The sequence below is a fragment of the Bidens hawaiensis genome, unplaced genomic scaffold (assembly GCF_021521415.1).
Source record: "Bidens hawaiensis isolate Kalapana, Puna unplaced genomic scaffold, B.hawaiensis_p1.1 tig00029323_1, whole genome shotgun sequence".
Lineage (NCBI taxonomy): Eukaryota > Viridiplantae > Streptophyta > Magnoliopsida > Asterales > Asteraceae > Bidens > Bidens hawaiensis.
The window spans coordinates 13,112-38,626 of NW_027494847.1; the positions used below are offsets into that span (position 1 = coordinate 13,112).

Here is a 25,515-nt window from a genome sequence, read left to right on the forward strand (position 1 = left end):
CAAATAGTAATTTGTAATAGATTTTGATGCACTTGGTGTGGTTTGGGTGTATAGCATCTTGCTATGCTATTCATTTGTGAAAGAAAAAAAACAAGGAAAAAGAAGTAATGTTTGTGATTTGAATCTATTGAATACCGAAAAGTTGATTGTCTTTACGCTTTGCACGTGGTGACTAAAAACGAATCCTTGGGTAATTGGTTTTCACCTTTTGTTATTGTCTTTATGTTTTATTATTGCCAACGTATACAAACGATAAGTACTGCTGTACTAGGTGGAGGGTGTGGTCATCTAAGGGTAGTAAAAGTACTCTATTTATCACGTAATATTTACCCTTAACTACTTTGAATTATCCTAAGGGCTCACAATAGTGTGCGCGAACTACCATAAAGATTTTAATTTTTAATTAAAAAACTAAGTTATAAATTTTTTAAAAAAATTATATATAAATAAATAAGAACTGTCGTTATAAATAAAAATAAAGATTACAAATTACAAACTAAAAAAAAATAAAGATAAATAAGAAACTAAAAATACTACTCGTCGTCGAGGTACTCTAGATTTAGAGAGTCAATATGATCTACAAGATTTGATCGTATGCATTATTGCATCTTGTAACTCATCCATCACACTATCGTCGTAGCGTGGCTCGACCGGAGGATCTTTTATGTAGGCTGGCGACGTCTCATTCCTGTCGTCTTTTAAGATCATATTGTGTAGTATTACGCACGCATAAGTCTGAATCCGAATTCTTTCAACTTTCATACACCGAGGTAGTCGCTGAATTATACTTGTTTCAAATCCACAAGACCCCGAGAACCTTCACTCTTTCCACCAACAATATACCGGTTTCCTTCAAATACCAAGGTATTTATCGCCTTCCAAAGACACCAAATAACCACCAAGGTAACCCCCATAAAACGCCTTTGCCTTCTTTTTTCCGAAGCTAATACATTTGTATTGATCCAAGATATCCTGAATGGTAAACGCATAGATACTCAGGATCTTGCACCACAAGGAGATAACTTGCCATAGCTCTTGAGCTAAACCACAACTCAAACAGATGCTCACTTGTTTCCTCGGCCTCACCACAAAACGGGCAAAGGATTACCGATACTTCCAAGATGAGAGTTAGTCCAAAATCGTTGAGCCGGCCCTGCCAATTGTTCCAAACTAATTTGAAATACATCATTTGCATGCTGTGTAATTTACGTAAATAAATATTAAAAAAATTGAAACATATCATTTGTGAATGCATTTAATAATTTCATCAAGAACTATCCATGTCCTATACCTTCTTCAGTTACTTTCGGATGTGACAAACCAACCTTGTCTCTTTAAAGGGTAACATATACAACAACAAGAACATCAACATAATAAATATAGTGAAAGGGAATAGGACACCTGCTTAAAACTTTGTTACTAACTTTATAAACAAGACCATCAATGCAACCGAAGGTGAGTTGCTAACGAGACTAAAGTCTAAACAGATAAGTTAGGTGGCCTGCTAACATTTAAAAAAGAATTACGTACTAGTAAAATGTTATTATAAAAACTACATTTTTTTTAAAATATTATTTTGTTATAGATATAACCATTTAAGAGATTTTATATGTTTCTTAATAAAATTTAGCTGCAATTCGTTTTTGTATGAATAAAAACTTATGAAGTAGCTATAAATGAAGACGTGGGAGTACTCCCTCAAGCATTTAAGAGAAAATTGCACTTTCAAAAACTTATGGCATTTCGTACTATATAAGTAAAATATCACCGCTCTAATTTACTTCTTCAACTAACCGACGGTCCTTTTTTTTAATCTGAATTAAATTTCATTTCAACACAAAACCTCCAAAATCTACTCATAAATTTCATCTTATGCAAACTTTGTGAGACTTGAAACAGCACAATTTTATGCCAAGTAACTAGGAGCGTATTTTTGTTGAGGTGCAGAATTGGGTTGGGTTCCAGGCTCAAACCGGTTCAGGTTGGCCCAAAGATGGTTAAATCATGTTGTCCAAACTGTTTTGTGTAAGAACCAATTTTTGTAGGGAAATTATTGGGTTTGACCGGTTTCGAAGTATAGGATTATAAACTGATTTCAACCCTATGGTCCGATTTAGGTCTAAACAGTGTTTAACAAAACCGGTTTCCAAAAACCATAGCACCTTGTTAAAACGAAAACATTCGTTATCATCCATTCAGATTCCTAGTTAATAAGCCCGACACATATAAGTCACCTTATATTCAGTTGAGCCAAGCAGAGGGTAAGCTGGTGTCTCCTTTTACAGACGAGTTATAGGACCGAGCCTATACATCAGTAACCATTGGGTATTTTCAACATTTGTTAAAAATCAAGCAAATAAAATTGACACCACAATTTAAAACTTGTACAAAGTGTAAATGTTCTACATATAATGATTATAATATACCTTTTTTTATTTAAAATTTTTAAAAGAAAAGCTGTGAAAATATTTAGGCGGCCAGAATTAAAAGTTCAAACAGATAAAGGCCCAACATGATGTCTGTGTTGAAGGTTTATCTACTGCTTGATGGTCCTTTACAAGCTAACATTAACATAACTGTACATGCCCATCCCTCAATCATTTCATTACACATACTATATATCTTCTTCATGTAAACTAAAGAAATAACTTAAATAAACAACATTTTTTTTCTGTTGCTTATAGAATTTGCTTGCAGAAGATCTTCTATGATTTGGTATCTATACACCTAGGCTCATGTAAAAAAAAAGAATATTCTTCACCTGCTGCTGCCTTCACAAAACAAACAGTCATTTAACAAATCCAATTCCTCCTATTATGCAAAGACTTTTAAAAGGATGCATGCCTGTAAACATAAACTAGTCAAGAGATTGCAACGGTTGCGACAATGAGACACTCGATGTTGATGCTTCTAAGCCTTTTCCTCCGTTTATGGCGGATTGTAGCACGCTGTATTGCTCACACACCGAATCATAAAGTGCTTGTGAATAAGTTGCCTTGGCCTGCAAGAAATTTATTTATAAGGTTCCAATTGTAACAATTTACATACATCTGGTGTATTTATTTTTTATTTTTTTTCACTTTCAAGTTTCAACAAATATGTAACACTAACCTCCTCGGGGGATCCACAAGAAGCAGTGGCTGTTTGGAAATTAATTTCAGGTGCGACTGATATTCCAGTGCCATGAAACGAGACCAATCTCTTCTCTCCTATTTCTTTCTCAACCTATTCAAAAATGTTTTTTTATATTAAAAGTAATTGAGTTACGTCATATGAGTAACGGAAGAAAAAAGGGACACCGAACCAACAAAAACACACCTGAGCAGGAGGGGGCATGATGTCATGGCACAGTATCGCTAAAGGGTATATATGGCCCACCACACCAGCATGGTCCACAAGCCTTCTCATGTTGTCCAGAGAGCTGGCATCAAATGGTGCCTTAACACAGCATATGTAGTTATAAAGTATAAACACGTGGTTGCCAAATCTAGTAAAATAACAATGTGTAACAAAGCATATAGTATCCGTGTCATAGAAGGAAAGATGTCTTACTGGAAACCATTGATTTGTGATGGGATCTGGCCTGTCCCTTCCACCACTTGGCGCGATCCATATTATTTTTGATCCACCCCTATAATTCAAAAGCTAAAACTATTAAACTAATTAAAAAGATTAAACAGCATTGAAGTTATTTGAATAACACATGATCAAAAGAGGTAAAAGAATAATTAAAAAGGTAGCCAATTACAACAAGCCAAAATTTGGAAGGTAGCATTATGAGTGTGCATGAAACTGAAAAAGTGATTCGTAACCAAAATAACCAAATCCAAACAAAAACCTACGGTCTGGTTTTAAGTTTTCGTATCAACCAAACTTCCGGTTCGATTTTGGTTTTGCATGTGATGAAAATCAAAAAAACTGGACTGAACCGAATTTATGGATTTTCACTTCTAATTTTGTATTTAAGTAACTTACAAAAAAGTTATAAATCATGACCCAAATATTTTAGCTCAAAATGTACAACAATTAATTATTAACTGACTAATAGACTTAAACCCAAATTCATTAATTTTAGCTAATTATTTTTTCTGCTTAAAAACTTTAACCCCGATTTGTAGGACCAAACCCAAGCCAAAAACTGAGCAGTTTTCAAAAACTCAAAAACCTACTTTCAATGTGAGCCTGATAAGACTCCACCTTATCAGCGGGTCAACCCATCTGGGTCCAAAAGGTCTTGGGTCAGTTACCTTTACCCAGTCAATCAGGAGCAAAGGTTTAGGGCTGAATTAGTGGGGAGTTGACTGTTGACCATTGACGGTCAAAGGCTGAATGTTAGGAGATATTAATTACCTAAATTATGTTATAAGTATTTCATTTGTGTTTTAGTTTTCACTGTCTTGTTTATTATGATTATCAAGTTCTTGTAATTGGAGACTTACCATCTCGAATTGGTTAAATCGGAGACTAGCCCCTCTCGAATCGGGCCAACTATCTTCTTATTTCAATAAAATATATATTTTAGTTTTTGGGTTCTATCAGAGCCATAACCGACCCACACTGACCCCTAGGTATACACTATGAAATCATAAAGATACATGCATACTTGATTTGATTGAAAGACTTTAACTATGATGAGAAATTTATCTACACGTAAGTATTTAAAGGACGAAATAAAGCAGATAGCAATTATGATTTTATAACCACACGAAAGTTCCAACATTAATTTAGTTATTTTAGAAAAAAGGATATTAGATACCTCAAAAGCAAAGCCATCTCTTTTAAACTTCTTGTATTTGCTCTCCTTTTCATATCAGCAAGCTCAGGAACATCATTCATATGTTTCTTTGAATACACGCACAACAAGTTCCTATAGTGTAACTTCATATTAGAACACAATGATATTATTAAGTCATGATTTTTATGTCGAAATCAAAATAAACAAGAACCTTCCCATGCTGAAAGGCTTACAAAGAGGATCTGTTATAACCCTGTCCCCTGCCACATAGATCTGCATTACAGTAATCAGATATTAAACTCAACTGAACATTTTCATAACATGTGGCACCAATTTATAAAGGGCTTACTATGTTCTCAGAAATATAGGGATTGGTTGTTTCAAGCAACAAAGCAATAACAGCTGGATCTGCTTCTGACTGGTGGTTGGAAATAAAAATCACATTTTCACCCTGTTTGTCCACAAGATATTATCAGGATCTTTGAAAAAAAACATAATAAGAAGAATTCAGACATAAGAACCACAAGAAACCAGGTACCTTCTTGAGATGTTCTTCCATTTCACTGAAAACGGAGACATTGCCAACATAGGATTCCCTGATAACCAAATATGACCATGATTAGGAATAACAATGACACCTGCATAAACAGAATAGTGAAAATCAACAGAAAGACCGTCAAGTATTTTAACTTACCTGAAGTTGATCAAAGGGCGGATATAATTTTGACCAAACAGATAGTAATCAAAAGGTTCCCGAATGGCTTCATGATATGGTGAAAATTCGAAAGGCTCCTGCAAATTAATCAACATATTTAGAGAGGAGAAACATGATTAACATGAATTATTATCAAATATGCATCATCCAAGCAGACCTTCACAGCCAAGGACATACGATCAAGTGCTACACGCATGTTTGACAATACAATATCTTCTGCAAGGGGATCTCCACTTTGGAAAACCTGGATAAGGAAAGAATGTTGAAAGTTAAAAAAATATATAGACATTTATATAAATCAGCCTCTTAATCAGATGGCAGATGCTATTTAATGTTTCACACACTTCAAAAAATAAGGATGAGACCAAGAAAAATAATCACAGCATTTTTGTAGTTATGGTAGAGTTCCTCCATTGAGTTAGCAATATGTTTTGGCAGTGTTCCAGCTTCTACCTCTCTTTTAATTCCAGAAAGAATATCTGCAAGAAATAGTATAACTAACACACATTAGATAGATTTTAGCATGCATATGGAAAAAATAAGGTATTTTTAGAGGTAAACAGAAGCGAGATCTTACTAAATCATAGAAAATATATATATTAAATCATATAAATACTTTTTGTTCTTACAAAAAATATCTTAAGAGTAAAGACTAACAAATAACGTTGTATGGTAACGATAAAGAAAACTTGCAAATATCAGTACCCAAATATGCAAGTAATAAACTATCGCGTCACTCAGCCACTAGGGTTCCTTATGGTACGTGTAAATATAACGAGACAGAACATATCTAACAATTTGTAATTGTCTAACATGATAAGATAACCTATTAATTACTCCCAAATGTGATGACTTTATATGATGACGTAACTTATATGATATAAACAGAATTTGAAACGGTTGTTACTGAACAAGTGACCAGCCTACTTAACAGTGTATAGGACTCAGCTTCTCAAAATACAAATGGTACAAATAAATTGGCTACAGAATACAGTTATATTCTTCAAAATGAGTTGTTTGGCTGTCATTCACAGAAGGGATAAATAACTGTTATTACAAAGATCCTTCTAGAGCTTTATGATGTGTTAATGAGGACGATTGGACCAAAATAAAAAAAAAGAAAAACACGGGTGCCGACCATTACAAAGTACCAAAATTGTCAATTGCTTACGTAACCAAATGATTTCTAGTGTTACAAATGCATTAATTAAAATTGCATCAAAAGATATACTTCTCTCTTCAACGCACACCTTATACTAAAAGAACCCCAATATATCATACACTCATCCTGCCATATAAGGATAGACAAACAACAGGGTAGTTTGTATATAACTGTTAAACTTTGATTTCCTTTATTTTGCTTCATACACATGTACTTAGAGCCGAGGGTCTCTCTGGAAGCCACCTCTTCATTCCTTTGGATGGAGGTACGGTGTGCCTACATCCCACCCTCCCAGACCCTACTTATAGCTTTGCTGTCGGTGGGATTTTACTGGGCATGATTGATTGATTGATTGATTGATTGATTGACAAACAACAGGTATCTCAAAACCAGTAAGGTCATGAATAACCAGAGCACCACAATCAAAGCGTTGGGTGATAACACTGAGAATGATAAAAGATCCAAGTATCCAACAACAAGATAAGTTATATTGACGGTTCAACCTCCTCAGACAGTAATAGCAAACATAATCAACGTATAAATCATCCATACGACAAAACGACGCAGCACATATATTCAACATTACTAAATGTCAATGGTTCAAACGTACTCAAACAAAACAAATATATTTAGATAAGCTACACAGTCATTCACTGAAGAATTCATCCAAAACATCATGCAGGCTGTCAAAACCATTTATCCTATTACAAATCAGTTCAGAAAACTTTAGACAACAAATAGTAACTAAAGGATCATTCAAGAATGTAATACACACAGCGCATAGAGTCCGATACGGATGCACGCCACCACAAACATTGACGAAATCACCTACCGCGTTTGCATAAAACCTACAGTAACTCAATCAAAAAACGCTAACGAACGAATATCACAGCAAATCATCAATCAATCTTCGAAAACTCATCTACAGTCACTTACCTCATCAATTAAGTTACAACAAAATCAAGTGCACATGCCTACATACAGTATCACAGTAGTTCAATTACTAAATTCATTGCACAAACATTGACGAAATCACCTACGATGCTCAGATAAAACCTAATGAAAACTCATCTACAGTCACTATTTTCATCAATTAAATTAAAATAAAGTCAAGTTCAATTAGTAAATTCATTGTAACGAAACCGCTCACCGTGTTCGGTTAGCGCATCCACAAATGAATGCGAGTAATCAAAGTCGGATCCGGTAACCGGTCGCGTAGCGGAGGATGACGACCACTTCTTATCTTCAAACGAGGTCTCGGCGGCGGCATTCGCAGCCCTGGAAAACGCTAAGTAGGGAACATGTCGGATAATTGAGCGAGAGCGTAAGGTTGAAGAAGAAGAAGTAGGTGAAACAGAAACCCTAGGGTTAGCGGTGGAGAAGAAGAGAGTAGGCGAAGAAGAAGAAGAAGAAGAAGAGATGATTGACATAATAATAATAATAATAGTGTTGTTTGTTGACGGTGTTATTAAAGTGGTGGTGGCTGTGGTGGTGGAGTAATGGCGGAGATGGTTATAATCGAAAACGAATAATAATAATAATAATAATAATAATAATAATAATAATAATAAAGGAGGAGGATGGAGATTGGATATTTTGGATGAGCTAGTTAGATAGAAAGATGACTGACACCGCCTGGACCTGGAAATGAATGTTGGGCAGACTGGAACTAACCGGCTAACCGTTAGTTAACCCTTTTTCTTGTTTTTTTTTTATTTATCTTATTGTGTTTGGGATTGTGTGAAGTGATAATTCATAAATTTTTAGGTTTTCTAAAATCAATGTTTTTAGTTTTTTACTCCTTTCATCACTCAATCATCTCCATTAACTTGGTTTTGTTTTCAAGTTTATTTAAAGATGAAAAAAATGAAGTATTAGGAAATTATTGCGCTTCATAGGCTTTTATAAAAAAGAAATAAATGAAATATGATAAATATTTGTTTTTCAATGACAAATACAGAATAAGTTTGAAAAAATATTCTCTTTTCAATTTGTAAAGAAATTTAAAGAGAAGAGAAAATGAAAAGAAATTGAAAAGAAAATTTTTCATCTTTTCTTCTCGTTAAGTGAACTCGGGAACACAAGTCTTTATTGAGGATTTACGTTGAATTTTATTTTATTTTTATTTTTTTAGAGGCAATGCAAAATTAAATAACAAAAAAGCTAATCTTCAGTTAGAAGGTGGAGGACAACCAAAGAGTACATAGCAACTGGAAAAAAACAACCTAAACCAGCTAAATCCACTCATGTCATAAAAGAAACATGAAACTCCAACCAAGCTAGTCAATCTAACTCTTTGTGCAAAACTGTAGACTTTATCCAAATTCCAACCAAGCAAATGAGCAATTAGTTTTGATCTCTTCCAAAACTAGCACCGTAGAGAAAGCCCTGTTGATGAAAATATGCACCTTTTTTTTGTCTTTCAGATGCACTAAATCGAGGAGTAAGTTATAGCCAAAAGAATCATCTTCTCTGAACAAGAAATTTGGCTCGGGTCATTTATTACTCAACTATAGATACATGTGATTATTTTATGTATATGTATAATTCTAGTTACATGAGATTATATATGTAAAGTTTAAATTGTTGTGTTATCATTTATATATAGATGATAACACTATTGTAAATGTAGATTTTATATTACAGGCACAACTCACAAGCTTAATCAAGTTTTATTTTAAAGCTTATATTCAAGCTCGCTTATTAATGAGTTTTAACTTATGAATGACTTGACCTTTTTACAATCCTGGTAAATTTTGAGTACTTATGATTAAACAACTTAATAGATAACATTTAGACCAAGTGTAGTGAGGATGTGGTGGGCTTTACTCCCCCGCCATCTCAAGAAGAGGGTGCCAAAGAGTAACGAGTCTCTTTGGGCGCTAGTCTATAAACGACATTAAAGGCAAAAGAGGTGGGATCACTTGTTTTTCAACCTACCACTTTCACCCTTTCACATTTTTTTTAAAAAAAAATTAAATAATAATTGTGTTTTCAATTAAACCATTACGCATTTTTAATAAAAGTTAATGAGTGTCCTATGTTGTTTTAACTCCTTTTGTCACATTCTCCAGTCACTATCTCAACATCTATTTCCACAAATGCTTAGACTTTTCTTTACCATTGACTTTTTTCACAAGTTTTAGAAAAGAAATATATCATTTCATTTTCTTTCCTAAAGAAAATATCTCCACGCATCAAATTTTTCCACAAAAGGACTGAATACAATTCTCTTATCCACTTCTTTAAAAAGTCTTTTGGTAGTACTTTTATAACTAGATAAAGAAAGTTCAAAGTATCATCACATTCTGTAAAATATAAGAATGTTTGTTAAGCAACACTACTAAAACAACGGTCCAAGCTCATGTCTCAAAACTCGCACAAAATTGACCCGGATTGTTGACGAGCAGAGCTCAAGCCAAAGTTCCCGGATTGTTGACGAGCAGAGCTCAAGCCAAAGTTGTTGACGAGCATCAAATTTTTCCACAAAAGGACTGAATACAATTCTCTTATCCACTTCTTTAAAAAGTCCTTTGGTAGTACTTTTATAACTAGATAAAGAAAGTTCAAAGTATCATCACATTCTGTAAAATATAAGAATGTTTGTTAAGCAACACTACTAAAACAACGGTCCAAGCTCATGTCTCAAAACTCGCACAAAATTGACCCGGATTGTTGACGAGCAGAGCTCAAGCCAAAGTTGTTTAGCTTGCTTAATTAACCCCGACTATTAACAACTTGTAGCCAAGTAAAAGACATTCAATCTTTTAAAAATACATTAATATTATTCACCCAATTTGGATCAATACCTTTTATTTATGTTCTAACAATCCAACCAAACCAAAACCAAGTTGAGCCCATTGTTTTTTAAAACAGAGCCCATACTATTTTGGACGAGTTAACCCGAGCTGGCTCAATTTTTAACCGAGCCAAACTCACCCTAACTCAGCTCGTGAACAACCCTAAACCCAACAGGCTTAGTTATCGAAAACTGAATTTGTTATTTGTATATTTGACATGACATATAGTAGACCAGATGAATAACCACTGAACTGAAATGAGCTACATATTGCAATACAAGCAAGAAAATAATTATCTATTGTCAATACAGAATTCGTTACTCAGCATTACAGATTCATACTCATGAGATCAACATCATTAAAATGCAGTCATATAACATGTCCAAAAACGCAACCTATCCAAGGAAATTCATAATAACCAAATGCAGCACCAAATTGCACAGAACAAAATCAGCAAAAGCGCGTTCTGGAGGTAAATCCTGCAAAGTGTTTTAACAAATTAACATCGCATGTTACCATATAGAAGTTGAAGCTACACACATGTTTAATCAGGTAATTGCAAGTTTTTATGCAAGATCAATCAATATACCTTGAATTCCTTGTTTTCTTTGTTCACTTGGATACGAAGACAAACTATAGCCAAAATGACAAATATAAAAAAATGTTAACAAGTTGGCAAGACAATATGTTGGGCTGAAAATGGAAACCATTTATCCAAGATAATGAGTTTAGATTAAGCTTACCAGCTAAGACTGCGGTCCCCACACAAGAAAGCACACCCGAGAGAAAAGAGTTAAACGGAAACGACCCAACTATTGCCATGTAAACCACCTGGTGATAAACAAAACACAAAAAAGCTTCATTTCAAGTTTGTTTCCTGAAATTTATGCCCTATGATTAGTATTACGTAAGCGAGTATAGCATAGCAGTAATAACTATTTAGCAACTTAGCAAGTAGCCAGTTAACAAAAAAAAACTCTAAGTGAAACAGACATTTAAAATTTTTCATCTTTGTCATGTACCATTTTCATTATGTCAGTTGATGTTTGTGGGTCCCTTGACACCTTAAACCTAACAGTATGATCATCATCATTAAGACATACAGAGCAGCGAAAAGATCAAAACTTTAAACTAAACAACACACATGAATCATTTCCAAACAACTTCACACAATCACAGCACTAGTTGAAAGAACAAACAAACCTAGACCAGACATATTGTCACGGGTTTCCATTCACATTTCTTGTCGTTAGAGGAAACAAAGAGATATGTCTAAACTCTAAAAGTATTTGTCAAAGAGTCTACTAAGAATACACTGTGTCTGCTTACTTGCTTTCCAAGATTAAATATTACAAACTGATTTAAATTATGATTTAACTATGTCAAGTAGACTGCTAAAAGTATCGTCAAGCAACTCAACAAAGAGCCAACATCAGTAACTATAAACTCCTTAAAGACTGTTCATGCATAGATAGAACTACAATATAAACTCAAAATCACAAAATGGTGGATCAGAACCAACGATATAGACAACTATAACTCAAAACTAATAGAAACACTTCGTATATTGATTAATCAAAACACTGAAACACAAAAAGAGAACCTTTGCATATTCCAAATCTGCAGTAAGTTTAGTCATACATCCTAAGAACTTTTTCTTGATCGCAAAGAAGACAAATTCAAACAATCAAAAATACCAAATATAGCATTTACACCAAAAGAAACATGAAAACCAAAATTAACAGACGTCTGCTTTCACGAATTTGCAAGAAAAACATAATCAGATCTTAAACCTAAAATAATAACAGCTACCGAGCTACACTGACTGTTCAATCAAACATAAAATAGAAAATTAGCTTTTAACAATATAAATTTATAACTTTCACTTTTGATGCCAAAAGCAATCCCGGTAGCATAATCGATATAGATTTTACACTCAATTTACATTTGATTTATACTCGATTCGCTAGATAACTAGCAAAATTAAAAATAAGCAAGTTGTGTACCTGAATTAGAGCGGTGAGGACAGCAAACACCACGTACAGATCTATGATCTGGATAGACAAACCACAATATAAATTGAATCAATTAGGGCTTACAATAATAATAATTATTATTATTATAATTCAAAGGGTGAACCTTGAGATTAGTAGGAGTGGCGGAATAAGCAGATCGGAGTGAGTGAAACAGTTTCTGTGCGTCATCTTTCGTCGTCGTACCAGATCGAGCCATTTCCAATTACTCTCTCTCTCTCTCTCTCAGTTTCTGTGCGTTTACTCTCAAGTCTGGATAGTCAATTTCATATAACTCTTTTGGAGGAAGATCTCTGATGGATGATATGATAAGATTTAAGTTAACGATTTAGAACAAAAGGAATAACATCAAGGCCTATTAGCTCAGTTGGTTAGAGCGTCGTGCTAATAACGCGAAGGTCGCAGGTTCGAGACCTGCATGGGCCATTATATTGTTTTTTTGGTTGTTTTTTGTTGCATATTCTACGTTAGTATTACACCAATATTTTCACAGCAAATTTTAGAAAGAGAATCAATTTTTTATTCAAAGAAAACGTAATCTATAGATGGCCGAAATATAAGATCAATAAATCTAGATGTTTAAATTAATCTATATATCTATAATATATATAAACGAAAACATAAAAATCCTACGTGTCGTGATGTGGTCGCTCCCCCTTTTTTTGGAGTCACCAGATTTGCTTGATTTTAAAATGGAGGCTTCTCATGCATTTGACCCGAATTCATATGTATGGGTCTTACCAAACCCAGATATATTCCTTAAACGGGTTATAACATCTCATTAAATAAAAATTATTCTCACCAAATTATTGATGTAAAAATCCTATAAAATAGGATATACTAAAAATTAATATCTTATTTATTTTAAAAAAGATACATATATATATATATGTGTGTATATTATTTAAATTAAAAAATCAATTTTATAGTAAAAAAATAAACGGGTCCTGGGTCTCATCAAACCATAAGTATATTATTAACTTTCATAAATATTATTTATAATTAAAAAACCAATTTTATAGTAAAAAAATAAACGGGTCTTGGGTCTCATCAAAACCATATAGCTTTTAAACCAGGTTATAACATCTCATTTATTTGTGAAACAATTTATCATCAAACCATAAGTATATTATTAACTTTCATACAATAAAAAAATATAAATTCAAAAAAATAAATAAATATATAACAAACAATATAAAACAACCCCCGTAATACGGGGGATAAAAACTAGTTATTTAATAAATATAAATATTTTTATTGATTATTCTTAAATATTATACACTATGTTAGAAGAAATTTAAAAAAAAAACTTATAAAACATGGGTTTCCAGTTATTTGTTTATGGTGATACTTGAATTGGAGTTCATGTTTTGTTGGTCATCCATGCAACTACTTTCTCACAAAACCCGGTTGCATGACATTCATGTGGGAAGATTACATGAAAACAATAAATATGTATGCTTCGGTTACACTTATTAATCATCATTGAAAATCGTAACAAACCCTTTAGACTATGCGTAGTGGGTCAACTCTTCACTACAATACACACACATTTTCAACGCATCTTGCCCTTGAACCCATTAACACACTCACGCCCAAAGGGGCTCAAGCCTTGGCACCCACCATGAACTGATGTTTAACGCCTCTACAAATCTAATGTGTTAGGAGAACTAAACCATAACGCTTGGTCTTATACCTTTAATGATGGATGCATAATAACCCTTTGTTTCATCCTCTCTTTTATTTCTATTTCTATGATCTCTTTCTCTCTCATTCTCACATTATTCATTTTAAATGCTTGAATTTTTTGCTCACGATTTTTCACCATCAGCCCGTCCCTATCTTCTTTCTCTATCCTTCTTCACCTAGATTTCAATGCTACTCTAATGATATAAGTTGTAGCTTGTCTTTGATAGATAATAAAATATGACATTACCTTAGTTTAATTTCTTACCATATTCGCTAGCTAGCATTTAGTTTGATGGGTTCATTAACTTGTTACATGGTACGATCGTGAGTTATTATGGTCCATGAAATTGAAACATGACGCGGTATTTATTATTACTTCTTGTGATATGTTAGGACACATTACTTTTAATTTGATACAATATGTGTTGCTGTTAGTACCAGATCGGATGGAACATAGTATTGAGTTGTTGATAATGTAGTTGTGTTACTGATATACTTTTTTTTGCAGCAGGAGATGTCATCCAAATAGGGCAAGACATCTTACACATGTTCATTAATGTTATATAGTATTCAAGTAAGTTAGCAGACAACTTGTTAGTTAAATACACCTAAAAGACTGTATTATACAAGTTATAAACTAGTTTGTTAATTTTTTTTTTGGTCACCAATTTTTTTTTTAATAATAATAATAGAAACATAGATATTACATCAACATAGCAGGTAGGCGGGCAACAAGCTGCGCCGCCACCCATTTCTGAATTGCAAACCCTAACCTGCTAAAGACATACCCCTGCCCCTTTGGAGTCGACACATTGTCATGCACAACCCGTTGGACCCTGGTTAGGAAACGGATAGCTTCCGGTGCCAAGGAGCCAAAGGTATCAAAGCAAGAGGGACAAAAACATGTTGGTTCTCTTCGTAGGCTTTAGCATGTTTCTCCACCTTCTTCGCAGGCTTTAGCATGTTAATTCAATAAAAATTGTTATAAAACACAAATGTGAGTATGTGACTTTATTTATTTATCTGTTTTCTTTTTCTTTATGTCTAATTTTATGTATACCCATCTATAATATATATAAACGAAAACCAAAAAATCTTACGTGTCGCGATGTGATCGCTCCCCCCTTTTTTTGAGTCACCAGATTTGCTTGATTTCTAAATGGTGGCTTCTCATGCATTTGACCCGAATTCATGGGTATGGGTCTTACCAAACCCAGATATTCCTTAAACGGGTTATAACATCTCCATCAATAAAAAATTATTCTCACCAAATTATTGATGTAAAAATCCTATAAAATAGGATATACTAAAAATTAATATCTTATTTATTTTAAAAAAGATATATATATTATTTAAATTAAAAACCAATTTGATAGTAAAAAACATAAACGGGTCTTGGGTCTCATCAAACCATAAATATTATTTATAATTAAAAAACCAATTTTATAGTAAAAGAAATAAACGGGTCTTGGGTCTCATCAAAACCATATAGTTTTTAAACTGAGTTATAACATCTCATTTATTTGTCAAACAATTTATCATCAAACCATAAATATATTATTAACTTTCATACAATAAAAAAAATATAAATACAAAAAATAAATAAATATTAGAACAAATAATATAAAGCAACCCCCGTAATACGGGGGATAAAAACCAGTAAATGAATAAGATTAAATAACTTATATTATTAAACAATAATAAATACATTTATTGATTTTTCTAAAAGTGGTATTTTTTAACAAGTGAATGATAACTCATAATTTCTTTCTTTTTAATCCAATTGTTATTATAAAAATACGATCTACTTTCATTTCTCTAACCACAACATAACACATGTCTGAAGGTGGCTAGACTTATGTTGGCATAACTAAAACATAGCCAACGCTGCCACACATGAAGTGTCACCTACACTCTAGCCGAAAACCTATATACCGACATGATTGTAGTCGGAGCTAAATTTCCTTCATTATGTGTTGGCTATGTCGTTGCCAGTTATCTTGCTTATTTGTCCTGATTGGTTGATTTTGGATAAGGCCATTTTAAAAAGTATAAAAGTCAATATCTATTAATGCAATTTATTAAGTAAAAACTGTATTTTTGTAATTTTCCTAAAGAAATGTGCTCGTCATAACCCAACGTACTAGTAGGAGTTGAGTCCATGTTAGTGTTTATGACTTGAAACCGATGAACAACGATCATAAATAAGAAAACACAACTTGTACGTCAAACAACACTCACAAGATAAGTATGATAATGTCATACATATTTAACTTAAATAAGCGTAGCTTTAACACAATCTATCTTTTCATTTTATAAAGGGTCCCACAATAGATACATAGTGTGATGTCATATATAATGACATGGTGAAAATTGACAAACCTATTATATGACTTTGTTAGTGGCCACAATTCTCACTTGTATGTCAAATGCATCACATCGTATGAACCACTTGACTTTGTTAGTGGTCATATAAGTCATTTAACGTTAGTCAAATACATTATACCGTATAACTTTGTTTGTGACCACATTAGCCATTTGACGCCGGCCTAAAACATCATACAAGTGATATGGCTACTTTACTATTTTCACTTTCTCATGCCACATATGCATGCCTGCCCCAAAAGGGAGTGTAATAGATCCAGGCCCACCTTTTTAAATGGCCCATAATTATTAAAAACATATTTATTTTTTTATATATAATTTTGTTTTAAAACAAAAGCTTTCAAAATGACCATTTTTATCAATCTACCTTCGAATAATACATATGGTAATAGATTGTAAAACCCATTAAAGTTGATCTCTTAAACCCGCTTCAAGTCATGATGACTAATCAATCAATCTTGGGGTAAAAAGTATCTAATACTTATATTAACTTTTCTTAACTTTTGTACATAGGAAATGAGATTCAATCTTTTATTGCAAAGTTATAAGCCGCTTCTTTCACTCGTATAACTATTTGGTTGTTGGTTGAATGGAAAGAGGTATCGAATATGGAATCAAGAGTCACGAGTTCAATTCTCTTCACACAAGTGGTGTTATATTTTTATAGAAACAAACTTTAAGTTGCGTTTTATATGAATCATTTTAGTAACTTGTTTATTATTATTATTTTTTGTATTGGTCCATTTTGGGATTTTTAAAAGTTGTCAATTTATCTATCACATAACTGACAACGTGATTTAAGGGCCTATTTTTTTTACTCTTACTCGTCTCATACCCTAAAATTTTAAGTGATTCTTAAAGACGACCCTAAACACGTATAACGCGACTTTAGAGCGATACTTTCGTAAATAGATGACCATCATCAATAACCCTCAAATAATGTTTTTTTTAAAAAAAAAAACAATTTCAAAACCATAGAATAAAAAGAAGGCAAAACTCGTAACAAAAACCAAATTATAGAACACTGCTTCTCTAACTTCTGGTGGTACTGAAAACACGAAGAAGAAGATGTCTTGTTGTTCATGGCTATCGTACGCTGCTACCATTACCAGACCTTCTTCTTCTTTACCTTCAACTCCTATGTTTGCATCTGCTTTCCGTTCGCATTATTTCTCAACTCACACCAATCGGTCAGCTCTCTTATATCCATATATTATATTATATTATATTATATTGTTAAATATGTATCTGCGTGTTTATTTTTTAATCTGTTCTAACTCACCTGTTATGTTAATTAGCCCTAATTTAACTCAATTCTGACGCTTTCTGTTACATAATAATATGAGCGTCTTTTCTAGGTTAATTTTTAATCAATCAAGTGGTTCAACACTAATTGTCATATCTAGAGATAGCTGATCTTATTATATTTAATTATAATCAATAAGTTAAGGTTCATTTGTATAGGTTATTTTCGGTTAATAGCCGAACCGGTTACATAGGTTAGGGATTTTTCACTTAAAAGCCGGTTTTGGCCACTTGACGAATAAGCGGTTACAGTTACTAACCGATATTACAGTAACCGGTGTTTGCACCTCTAATACTTGTTTGAAGTGTGAATTTTGTGTAATTTGAGTCTAAGCTTCCTTTTGTTTGTGATGAATTTGGCGAATTAAGTGGATCTTCATCAAATTATTGTTGGTGCAATTTGGTGTAAATAACCTAAATTTTGATGTTTTATTGAACCGGTTATCACGTGAATTGTATGTATAAAATATTTAGTGAGTGTTGGTGCAACTTGAATCCAAATTTCTTTAAATTGGGGATTTGTTTTAAGTTCATAATGGTGTTGAATATTCCATGCTTATAAAATGATTGTTCTTTGAAGCATAATACTTTGCTTTGTGTTGTAAGCAAGCCATTGTTGATTGTTCAGTGGACAAGCAAAAATTGCTACTTTTGACATAGACTGGATGCACATGTAGGACAACCCGTTTGTCTGCTGGCATGGCATTGAATGACATTTTTACCTTTTACATGACCCTCGTGTACATCTTGCCTCGAATATAAACAATTACGTGTTAAAATCGTGAGGAACACATGAGTTAAAGGCGTGATTTTAGTTTTCTCACACCATTTGTATGTGCAGTCAGAATTCTGCCAAAATTGGGTAAATTATATGGAAGCTAAGTTTTGAACGTTTCAAAATTAAATCATAATGATTAAATAAAGTATTAATAAGTGAAAACCGAAATAACCAGCATATAGTGATTTTCCGTATATTAAAATACGCATAAAAACACTGCTACTTTATCCATCGTTTTTAGGTGTTAAAAGTTGTTAGTGAAAACCCTTTATTCAGCTATTTAAAAGTTGTTAGTGAATTACACAAGTCGCCTAAGTCTACCAAATATCCAAACTAGTTGTTTTAACCTGTACAAAAAGTTAAACCATTTTGTTATGTAATATAATCTGATTTTGTCTTTTCTGCAGCTTTTCGAGGTTCGGTGTCAAGTGCAGCTATGCTGACGCTGGCATAAAGGACACCAATTCTCGCACTATAGATGTTGAAGCAGATATCAAGCCTGAGAAGGTCTAAACTTTCACATAGACTATTTATTTCATTTCATTTTGTTAATTTTTCTAAACATCAACAATATCAAAAATTTTCTTTCTATCAGCTTGTAGTGTTGGGAGGCAGTGGCTTTGTTGGTTCTGCTATATGCAAGGCTGCAGCATCTAGGGGTATTGAAGTCATTAGCCTAAGCAGGTGCACCAATTTAATATATTAATTACTTATTAAATAATTAAATTGAAGTCAATGGCCAACCCCACTCATTGTAAAAACCTCCGTGGATTATTTTATTCAGGTCGGGACGGCCAAGTACCTTGGATTCATGGGAAGATCAAGTGACTTGGATCACAGGTACGTTAGTTAGATTCGTCGTCAGCAGTAAAATATCTAAAAGACCCCTCGACAGCTTTTCCTTTTTAATGTTTGTTAGTTTGTTTGTATCAGGAGATGTTTTCTATGTAAATTGGGATGAGGTACTTCCAGGCGCCACTGCAGTTATTTCAACCCTAGGAGGTTTCGGTAGCGAGGAACAAATGCAACGAATTAATGGCGAGGCAAATATCATTGCAGTAAATGCTGCCAAGGAATATGGTAAAGATTCTTTAACCGACGTTTGACTCGTTTGACCCGTTCAAGTAACTTCCATTTTCTTTTAGGAATTCCAAAGTTTGTGTTGATATCAGTGCACGACTATAACTTACCGTCGTTTTTACTTGCATCTGGATACTTCACGGGAAAAAGAAAAGCCGAATCTGAAGTTCTTTCCAAATACCCGAGTTCTGGTAATTCACATAGAATTTTTTCACATTTGACTATTTGTTGTGGTGCTGTTTAACTGTTTATAACTTTATGGGCATATATGTCATTTTACATATGCAGGTGTAGTTCTAAGGCCTGGATTTATATATGGGAAAAGAAAGGTGGGCAATATTGAGATCCCGCTGAATTTAATAGGCGAACCAGTGGAAAAACTTCTTGATGCAACCTCAAACTACACCAAACCATTGAGTGCTATACCAGCATCGGACCTGCTTTTTGCGCCACCTGTTAGTGTGGATGATGTGGCACTAGCTGCAATAAATGCGGTCAAAGACGACGATTGCTTTGGAGTTTTTACGATCAACCAAATCAAGGAAGCTGCAACCGGGGTTAAAGTGTGAGCTCGTGAGTCAGAAGTTATGAGTATATGAATAATTATATATGTATGTATTGTATAATGTTTTATGAAGTTGTAACAACTGGAAAGAATGCAATACAAAGATGCCATTAGCTTCACTTTCATCATTTAGTAAACTTTATAAATTATTTGTTTACTAAACATGATTTGAAAAAAGATAAAACCTGAATTGATATATCTTTCTAAAACAACCATGTAACTTGAAAAAAAGAACCAGTACCAAGTACCAACATATATTAAATAATGTACACAAACTGAAACATATGATGCTCAACATGCAAAACGGCACCACTTATCATAGCTTGATTGACATAACAATCTCCTTTATAATCATGCAAGCTGCCAAGCTTATATATAATCCTATACAAGATCCTTGGTTGGATTTACATTTTGTGAGTACGTCATTTCTTTGCAGAAGCCTGCTCGGAGAGATACCTGCAAATGAGAATGCAAGGTTACACGTGTTGACTTTGCTGGTCAAGTTGACCATCTTTTTTTTCCTTTTCAGATTAATTTGAAATAAAAGGAGCACTTAAAGTCTTAAAACAACTTACTTGCCAGTATGAAACCCTGCAGAAAACCAAGCATTCAAAACAACTGAAAGATCCGTCTGAGACGTTGTCTCTCCTTCTTGCTCTTTCTTTCCCTCTACAATTTAAAAATAAGTAATTACGCAACTTTATAACTGATAACAAAAACATAATTAATAGTTAATATCCACTAAAGAACACGCTGACCTTTATCAAATGAACGGATAGCTTTGTCAATTGCTCCCTTTGCTGCTTTAATAAAACCATCTTCTTCTACAGAAACTGAATTTCCATTTTGAGCTAATGAAGTTGAGTATGGACACACAGTGGGTTGACATGTACATATAGGCGGTCCAGAAGTTTGAGGCGCAGACACGGTTTGGTATTGAGAATCATAACCAACACCATAACCATAACCGTAACTATAACCTTGCGGGTCCCAATGACCATATTGGTAAAGTTGTTCTAAAAGTTTTTTTCTTTGTTCCTCAACAACATTGTATTGGTTGAGCAAATGATTATAATGTTCTGCACTTTCTGTATTAGCATTACTACAATCTGCATCTTGAATCTGGTCTCCGTTAGTTGGAACCGCATGTTGTGAAACGACTTCAGAAGCACACTTTTCAGTTACTGTGATGTCATCTGTCTCCACATTTGCACTATACACAAAAAATCAGTCACTTATGATAAGCTTTACAGACAGTTTGACCATTAATGCACACACACACACACACCTTTTAGCTTCAATGTTTTCATTGACGACATTTGGTGCGCTTTCTTTTGTGTCTTTTGTGATTCTTTCTTCCTTAAGAGAACCAATGTCACCTCCTTTGTCATGCATTATCTAAAAAAAAGACGTTCGTTTTTTAAAGTAAACAAATGTTTAATGCTACATGTTTTAGAATGCAGAGTCTCCAAGTTGCAACCCACATCAAGTATAGCTAACCCCATGGATCTACAATTCTACTCTAAATACAATGATGTGAAAATCCACTATAAGTCTATAACTGGCGGTTAATCACTAACTGTAGGCTGCCGATGCGATTTACACTAATCGACCACTAAAAAAATCAGTAATCAATCAATGACGGTCATAATCTTTGAAGTTTTGGAAATTTATACTTATTAAGACAAACCAACTAGTAAGTTTGAAAAAATATATACAAAACTTTGAAGCGTTTGTGTGTGCGCATATATATCTTGGTTTTAAATAGCGTGAAGCGCTCCAATGCGTTATGTCCTAAAATTCGATGCGTTTTGCGTGATGCGAGCGCATCACGTATCTGATGTGTTCTTTATTAAAATAATTTAAAAAAATAATTACATGATATTTTAACATCTTAACTTTTAAACTTTCAAAAAATAAAAAATATGGGTAAATAAACATACATGAACAGTTTTGTTGGTTGTTTACCTAAACTAAAATTCAGCTATTAACTTGGAAACGTGGGTAAAAGCAGTGAAAATTCTGTTGATTGTCAATATATTTTATATATACTGTATTAAATAAATTGTAAAAAGCCTTTAATTCAAATGTACAACTAAAAAAGCCTGATGTACAAGTAAATGATAACAATTTTAGGGTTTATATATTAATTTAGCCTCCGCCTCCTCCATCTCCCAACCTTCTACATCGATTCTTCTTCTACAAAATTTCTCCATGACTATACAAGACTTCTTTATCATCTCCAGGTAAGTAATAACTTTCATAACTAAAAGATCCAACCCAGTTTTCAATTGAAAAGGTCCGATTCTAGCCCTAATTACACGTTGCGCGCATCAGAGCGAATTATGCAAGCCGCAATATGCGAAATCTGGCGCAATATTGGCGCAACATGTAACCCCAACGCATCGCAGCAGTTGATGCACCCCAGACCTCGCAACAGCGCATCAGCGCAATATGCGCGCAATTTAAAACCAAGATATATATAAATAAGTTAAAATAACTACATATACAATTCCAATCCGATTAATCGCTAGTTGGCACCCCACCGCCTAAAGAGTTTTACAACACTGTCTAAAAGTTAATTAAACTAGAATGATCATGTATGCATTTGGTGAGAGTTACATAACGGTGCATTTTACAAATGAGATGTCACACATGGACTAACTCATGTCTTAATACTTTCGCTTATATATACTAAAAAGTTCCAAAAATAAGTTCAGAAATTTCACAGTTTGTTCAATTTATCTCACTAAATACCATCAATTTACTGTTTAAACTATGCCAAATATCAATTAGGAAAATATAACATAACAATATAAACAAAATAAAGCCCTAGGTTACTTAAACCAACATGTACACTAAAAATTCTCTAATGTCAGATATATCTCTATCAACATAAAAAATATCAATGAATCTGAAAACTATCAATGGTTATACATATAATAGCATAACCTAGACAGCTAAACAAACAGCATACCGAGCGTATAATGCAACACCTAGTTCAGTTTTACCACAAAATTGAGAAGAAAATGAAACGAGTATGAGAAATAGAGACCTTGTATTTGGAAATAGAGTCATCTAGGGCTTTCACAAGGGCAGAATCGTCCCACACTTCACCACTTTTCGCCATTGTATTCTTCATCAGCCGCAAAGCAAAGGTGTGAGTGTGAGCACTTGTAGACTTGGGGGGTGTTTGGTAGTGGGAAATCAGTGGTGAGAAATGGAATCGGAAAGAGGGGAGAAATGGAAATAAACCATTTTTATTTTTCTGATTTTGTTTCTCTAAAAAAAGCGGAGAATTGATTTCTAGGGTTTCATTTCTCCCATTTTCCTCCTTTTCATTTCTCCCATTTTCCTCCTTCAGCAAGGATAGCACCGCAACCCAATTGCCTCCTGTTAATCGTTATCTCGACAGTCACTCACCAATCGGTTGCAACATTCACCTATTCCTTCAATAACATACACAATTGAAGTAAGTGTATTTAACAAAATCTTCAGGCGATTTCGAAGAATCCGACACAAGTGAAGCAAGTCAATCTAATGAAATCAGCAAGCGATTTAGAAGAATCCTCCGTCATCGCGGGAGTTGGTAATTGACGATCTATAAAAGGGGAATTTCTGTTAATAAATAAAATCCTAGGGTTTCTTCAGTTCGTCGGATTTAAAGGCGAAGGCGATTGAATGATTTTCTTGAGCACGGACGGCCAAGGATTCTACACCAAAGAAGGTAAGGTTTTATTGAAAGTTGTGGAGTGGTTGAAATTTTTTGCGGATTGATGTAGGATTTGTATGCATTGTGTTTTTGTTTACAGTCGTTGTTATTTAGGAAGAGTCTTGTAAACCGAAAGCTTTATCTAGTGTCAAATGAGTCACGAATAAACACATGTTTTAATTGTGGTTGCTGTTCTTGAAGTCAATGTAGGAAAGTCACTAGTTGATGTAGGAACACTTGTTTTTGAAGTCATTGTTTCACGAATAATTGCATGTTTACATTGAGGTAGTTGTTTTTGAAGTTAATGTAGGAAAGTCAGTAGTTGATGTAGGAACACATGTTTTTGAAGTGATTGACTCACGAAAGCTTTGTGTACAGTCCTTGTTTTTGAAGTCAATGTAGATTGGTCAATCAATTTATTTCTTTATTGACATTGGTCATTCAATAGTTGATGTAGGAATGTAGGTGTAGGTTGGTAATCTTAGTTACCAAAATTTTTATGAACTGACCAATATGTATTTGTCTGTCGAACTATTTAAGTTTATGTATATGTAGGTTTATTATTTGAGTTGGTAGAATCTATTTGAGTTGATTTTTGTAACTCCACATTGATGTAGTTGTTGTTGATGTATATGTAGGTGATTAAAAAATAAGAATGACTATTTTTCATTGCTAATCGATTAGCTGGTGATGTAGTCTATTGGGTTTCGTTTGGATTAGTTAGATATCAGTTTAGAAATGTTTATTTAGGATGAAGATTTTGGATTTTTTCTTTTTGGACAATATATAAGTTTGGTTCCTCTGAACATGGATTAGTGTATAATAGGAACTATGAACTCTTTTGATTTGTTATATATATGAAGTTTAGATTTAACAGACACAAAGCAAACTGATATACTTTTTTTTCATCAGCATCGGCAGTCACCTGACATCCATCAGCATCGCCGCCGTACCTGGAATCAGCTTCTATCAATCATTTAATCATCAGCAAACCTAACCTGTGAGTTCTCCTTTAATCCAACACTTTGTTTTCATTATACATCTTATTCTATTAGCTTTGTACAAATCAATAATTATTAAGTGGTAGAACATGAATTAGGTTTATGTTGTTGATTAAATTAGCAACTGCTTCAATATTCTTAGCTAAATGAAGTTTAGATTTAACAGACACAAAGCAAACTAATATTTGGATTATATTTTGGAGTTATTTGTTTTTCTTGAATTTTCTTATATTTTTATGTGTAGATGGCAAGATCACCTTCCAGACAAAGAATAGTTGCCATAGGTGCATTTTATGTCATTTATGTTACGATTCGTTGGTGGATGTTGTGTACTTATCATTTGCGTCGGTCGATTGAGTCAATGACTTTACGTACAAAATATTTAATGAGTTACCATAATAGGCGTGAAAACATGGTGATGATGGTTTATGAAAGTGATGTTACGAGTGTTGTTAACATAAGAATGAATATACATGCATTTACAACACTTTGTGATATGCTAGAAACTAGAGGGGGACTAAAGAATAGTAAAAACATGCTAGTCGATGAGCAAGT

General features: G+C 33.5%; 4 protein-coding genes and 1 non-coding gene across 6 annotated transcripts; 2 read left to right on the plus strand and 3 right to left on the minus strand.

The window, feature by feature from the left end:
* Nucleotides 1-2,482: 2,482 nt before the first annotated feature.
* LOC143578688 (glycerol-3-phosphate acyltransferase, chloroplastic-like) lies at nt 2,483-8,146 on the minus strand. 2 transcript variants are annotated; one of them, XM_077062178.1, is made up of 13 exons: nt 7,763-8,146; nt 5,832-5,929; nt 5,608-5,694; nt 5,430-5,527; nt 5,274-5,331; nt 5,085-5,186; nt 4,947-5,008; nt 4,757-4,867; nt 3,553-3,631; nt 3,319-3,438; nt 3,112-3,225; nt 2,845-3,001; nt 2,483-2,764 (listed from the first exon to the last, which is right to left on the minus strand). In XM_077062178.1, the coding sequence occupies exons 1-12, from the start codon at nt 8,040-8,042 to the stop codon at nt 2,858-2,860; spliced, it is 1,353 nt and encodes a 450-aa protein (XP_076918293.1). In that variant the 5' UTR covers nt 8,043-8,146; the 3' UTR covers nt 2,483-2,764; nt 2,845-2,857. The 2 variants fall into 2 exon arrangements, with proteins under 2 accessions (XP_076918293.1, XP_076918292.1); XM_077062177.1 differs by having other exon boundaries at nt 2,483-2,767.
* A 2,619-nt stretch (nt 8,147-10,765) lies between these two features.
* Nucleotides 10,766-12,696, minus strand: LOC143578697 (dolichyl-diphosphooligosaccharide--protein glycosyltransferase subunit DAD1-like). The gene is made up of 5 exons (XM_077062184.1): nt 12,552-12,696; nt 12,419-12,466; nt 11,156-11,243; nt 11,002-11,045; nt 10,766-10,891 (listed from the first exon to the last, which is right to left on the minus strand). The coding sequence occupies exons 1-5, from the start codon at nt 12,642-12,644 to the stop codon at nt 10,808-10,810; spliced, it is 357 nt and encodes a 118-aa protein (XP_076918299.1). The 5' UTR covers nt 12,645-12,696; the 3' UTR covers nt 10,766-10,807.
* A 101-nt stretch (nt 12,697-12,797) lies between these two features.
* TRNAI-AAU (transfer RNA isoleucine (anticodon AAU)) lies at nt 12,798-12,871 on the plus strand. The gene has a single exon. It is a non-coding gene; the product is annotated as a tRNA-Ile (tRNA).
* A 4,664-nt stretch (nt 12,872-17,535) lies between these two features.
* Nucleotides 17,536-20,372, plus strand: LOC143578698 (uncharacterized protein At1g32220, chloroplastic-like). The gene is made up of 7 exons (XM_077062185.1): nt 17,536-17,709; nt 19,010-19,109; nt 19,198-19,286; nt 19,387-19,442; nt 19,536-19,682; nt 19,748-19,873; nt 19,971-20,372. The coding sequence occupies exons 1-7, from the start codon at nt 17,588-17,590 to the stop codon at nt 20,249-20,251; spliced, it is 921 nt and encodes a 306-aa protein (XP_076918300.1). The 5' UTR covers nt 17,536-17,587; the 3' UTR covers nt 20,252-20,372.
* A 258-nt stretch (nt 20,373-20,630) lies between these two features.
* On the minus strand, nt 20,631-23,419 carry LOC143578699 (uncharacterized). The gene is made up of 5 exons (XM_077062186.1): nt 23,303-23,419; nt 21,536-21,645; nt 21,006-21,460; nt 20,823-20,916; nt 20,631-20,703 (listed from the first exon to the last, which is right to left on the minus strand). The coding sequence occupies exons 1-5, from the start codon at nt 23,387-23,389 to the stop codon at nt 20,670-20,672; spliced, it is 780 nt and encodes a 259-aa protein (XP_076918301.1). The 5' UTR covers nt 23,390-23,419; the 3' UTR covers nt 20,631-20,669.
* Between the last annotated feature and the right edge of the window lie 2,096 nt (nt 23,420-25,515).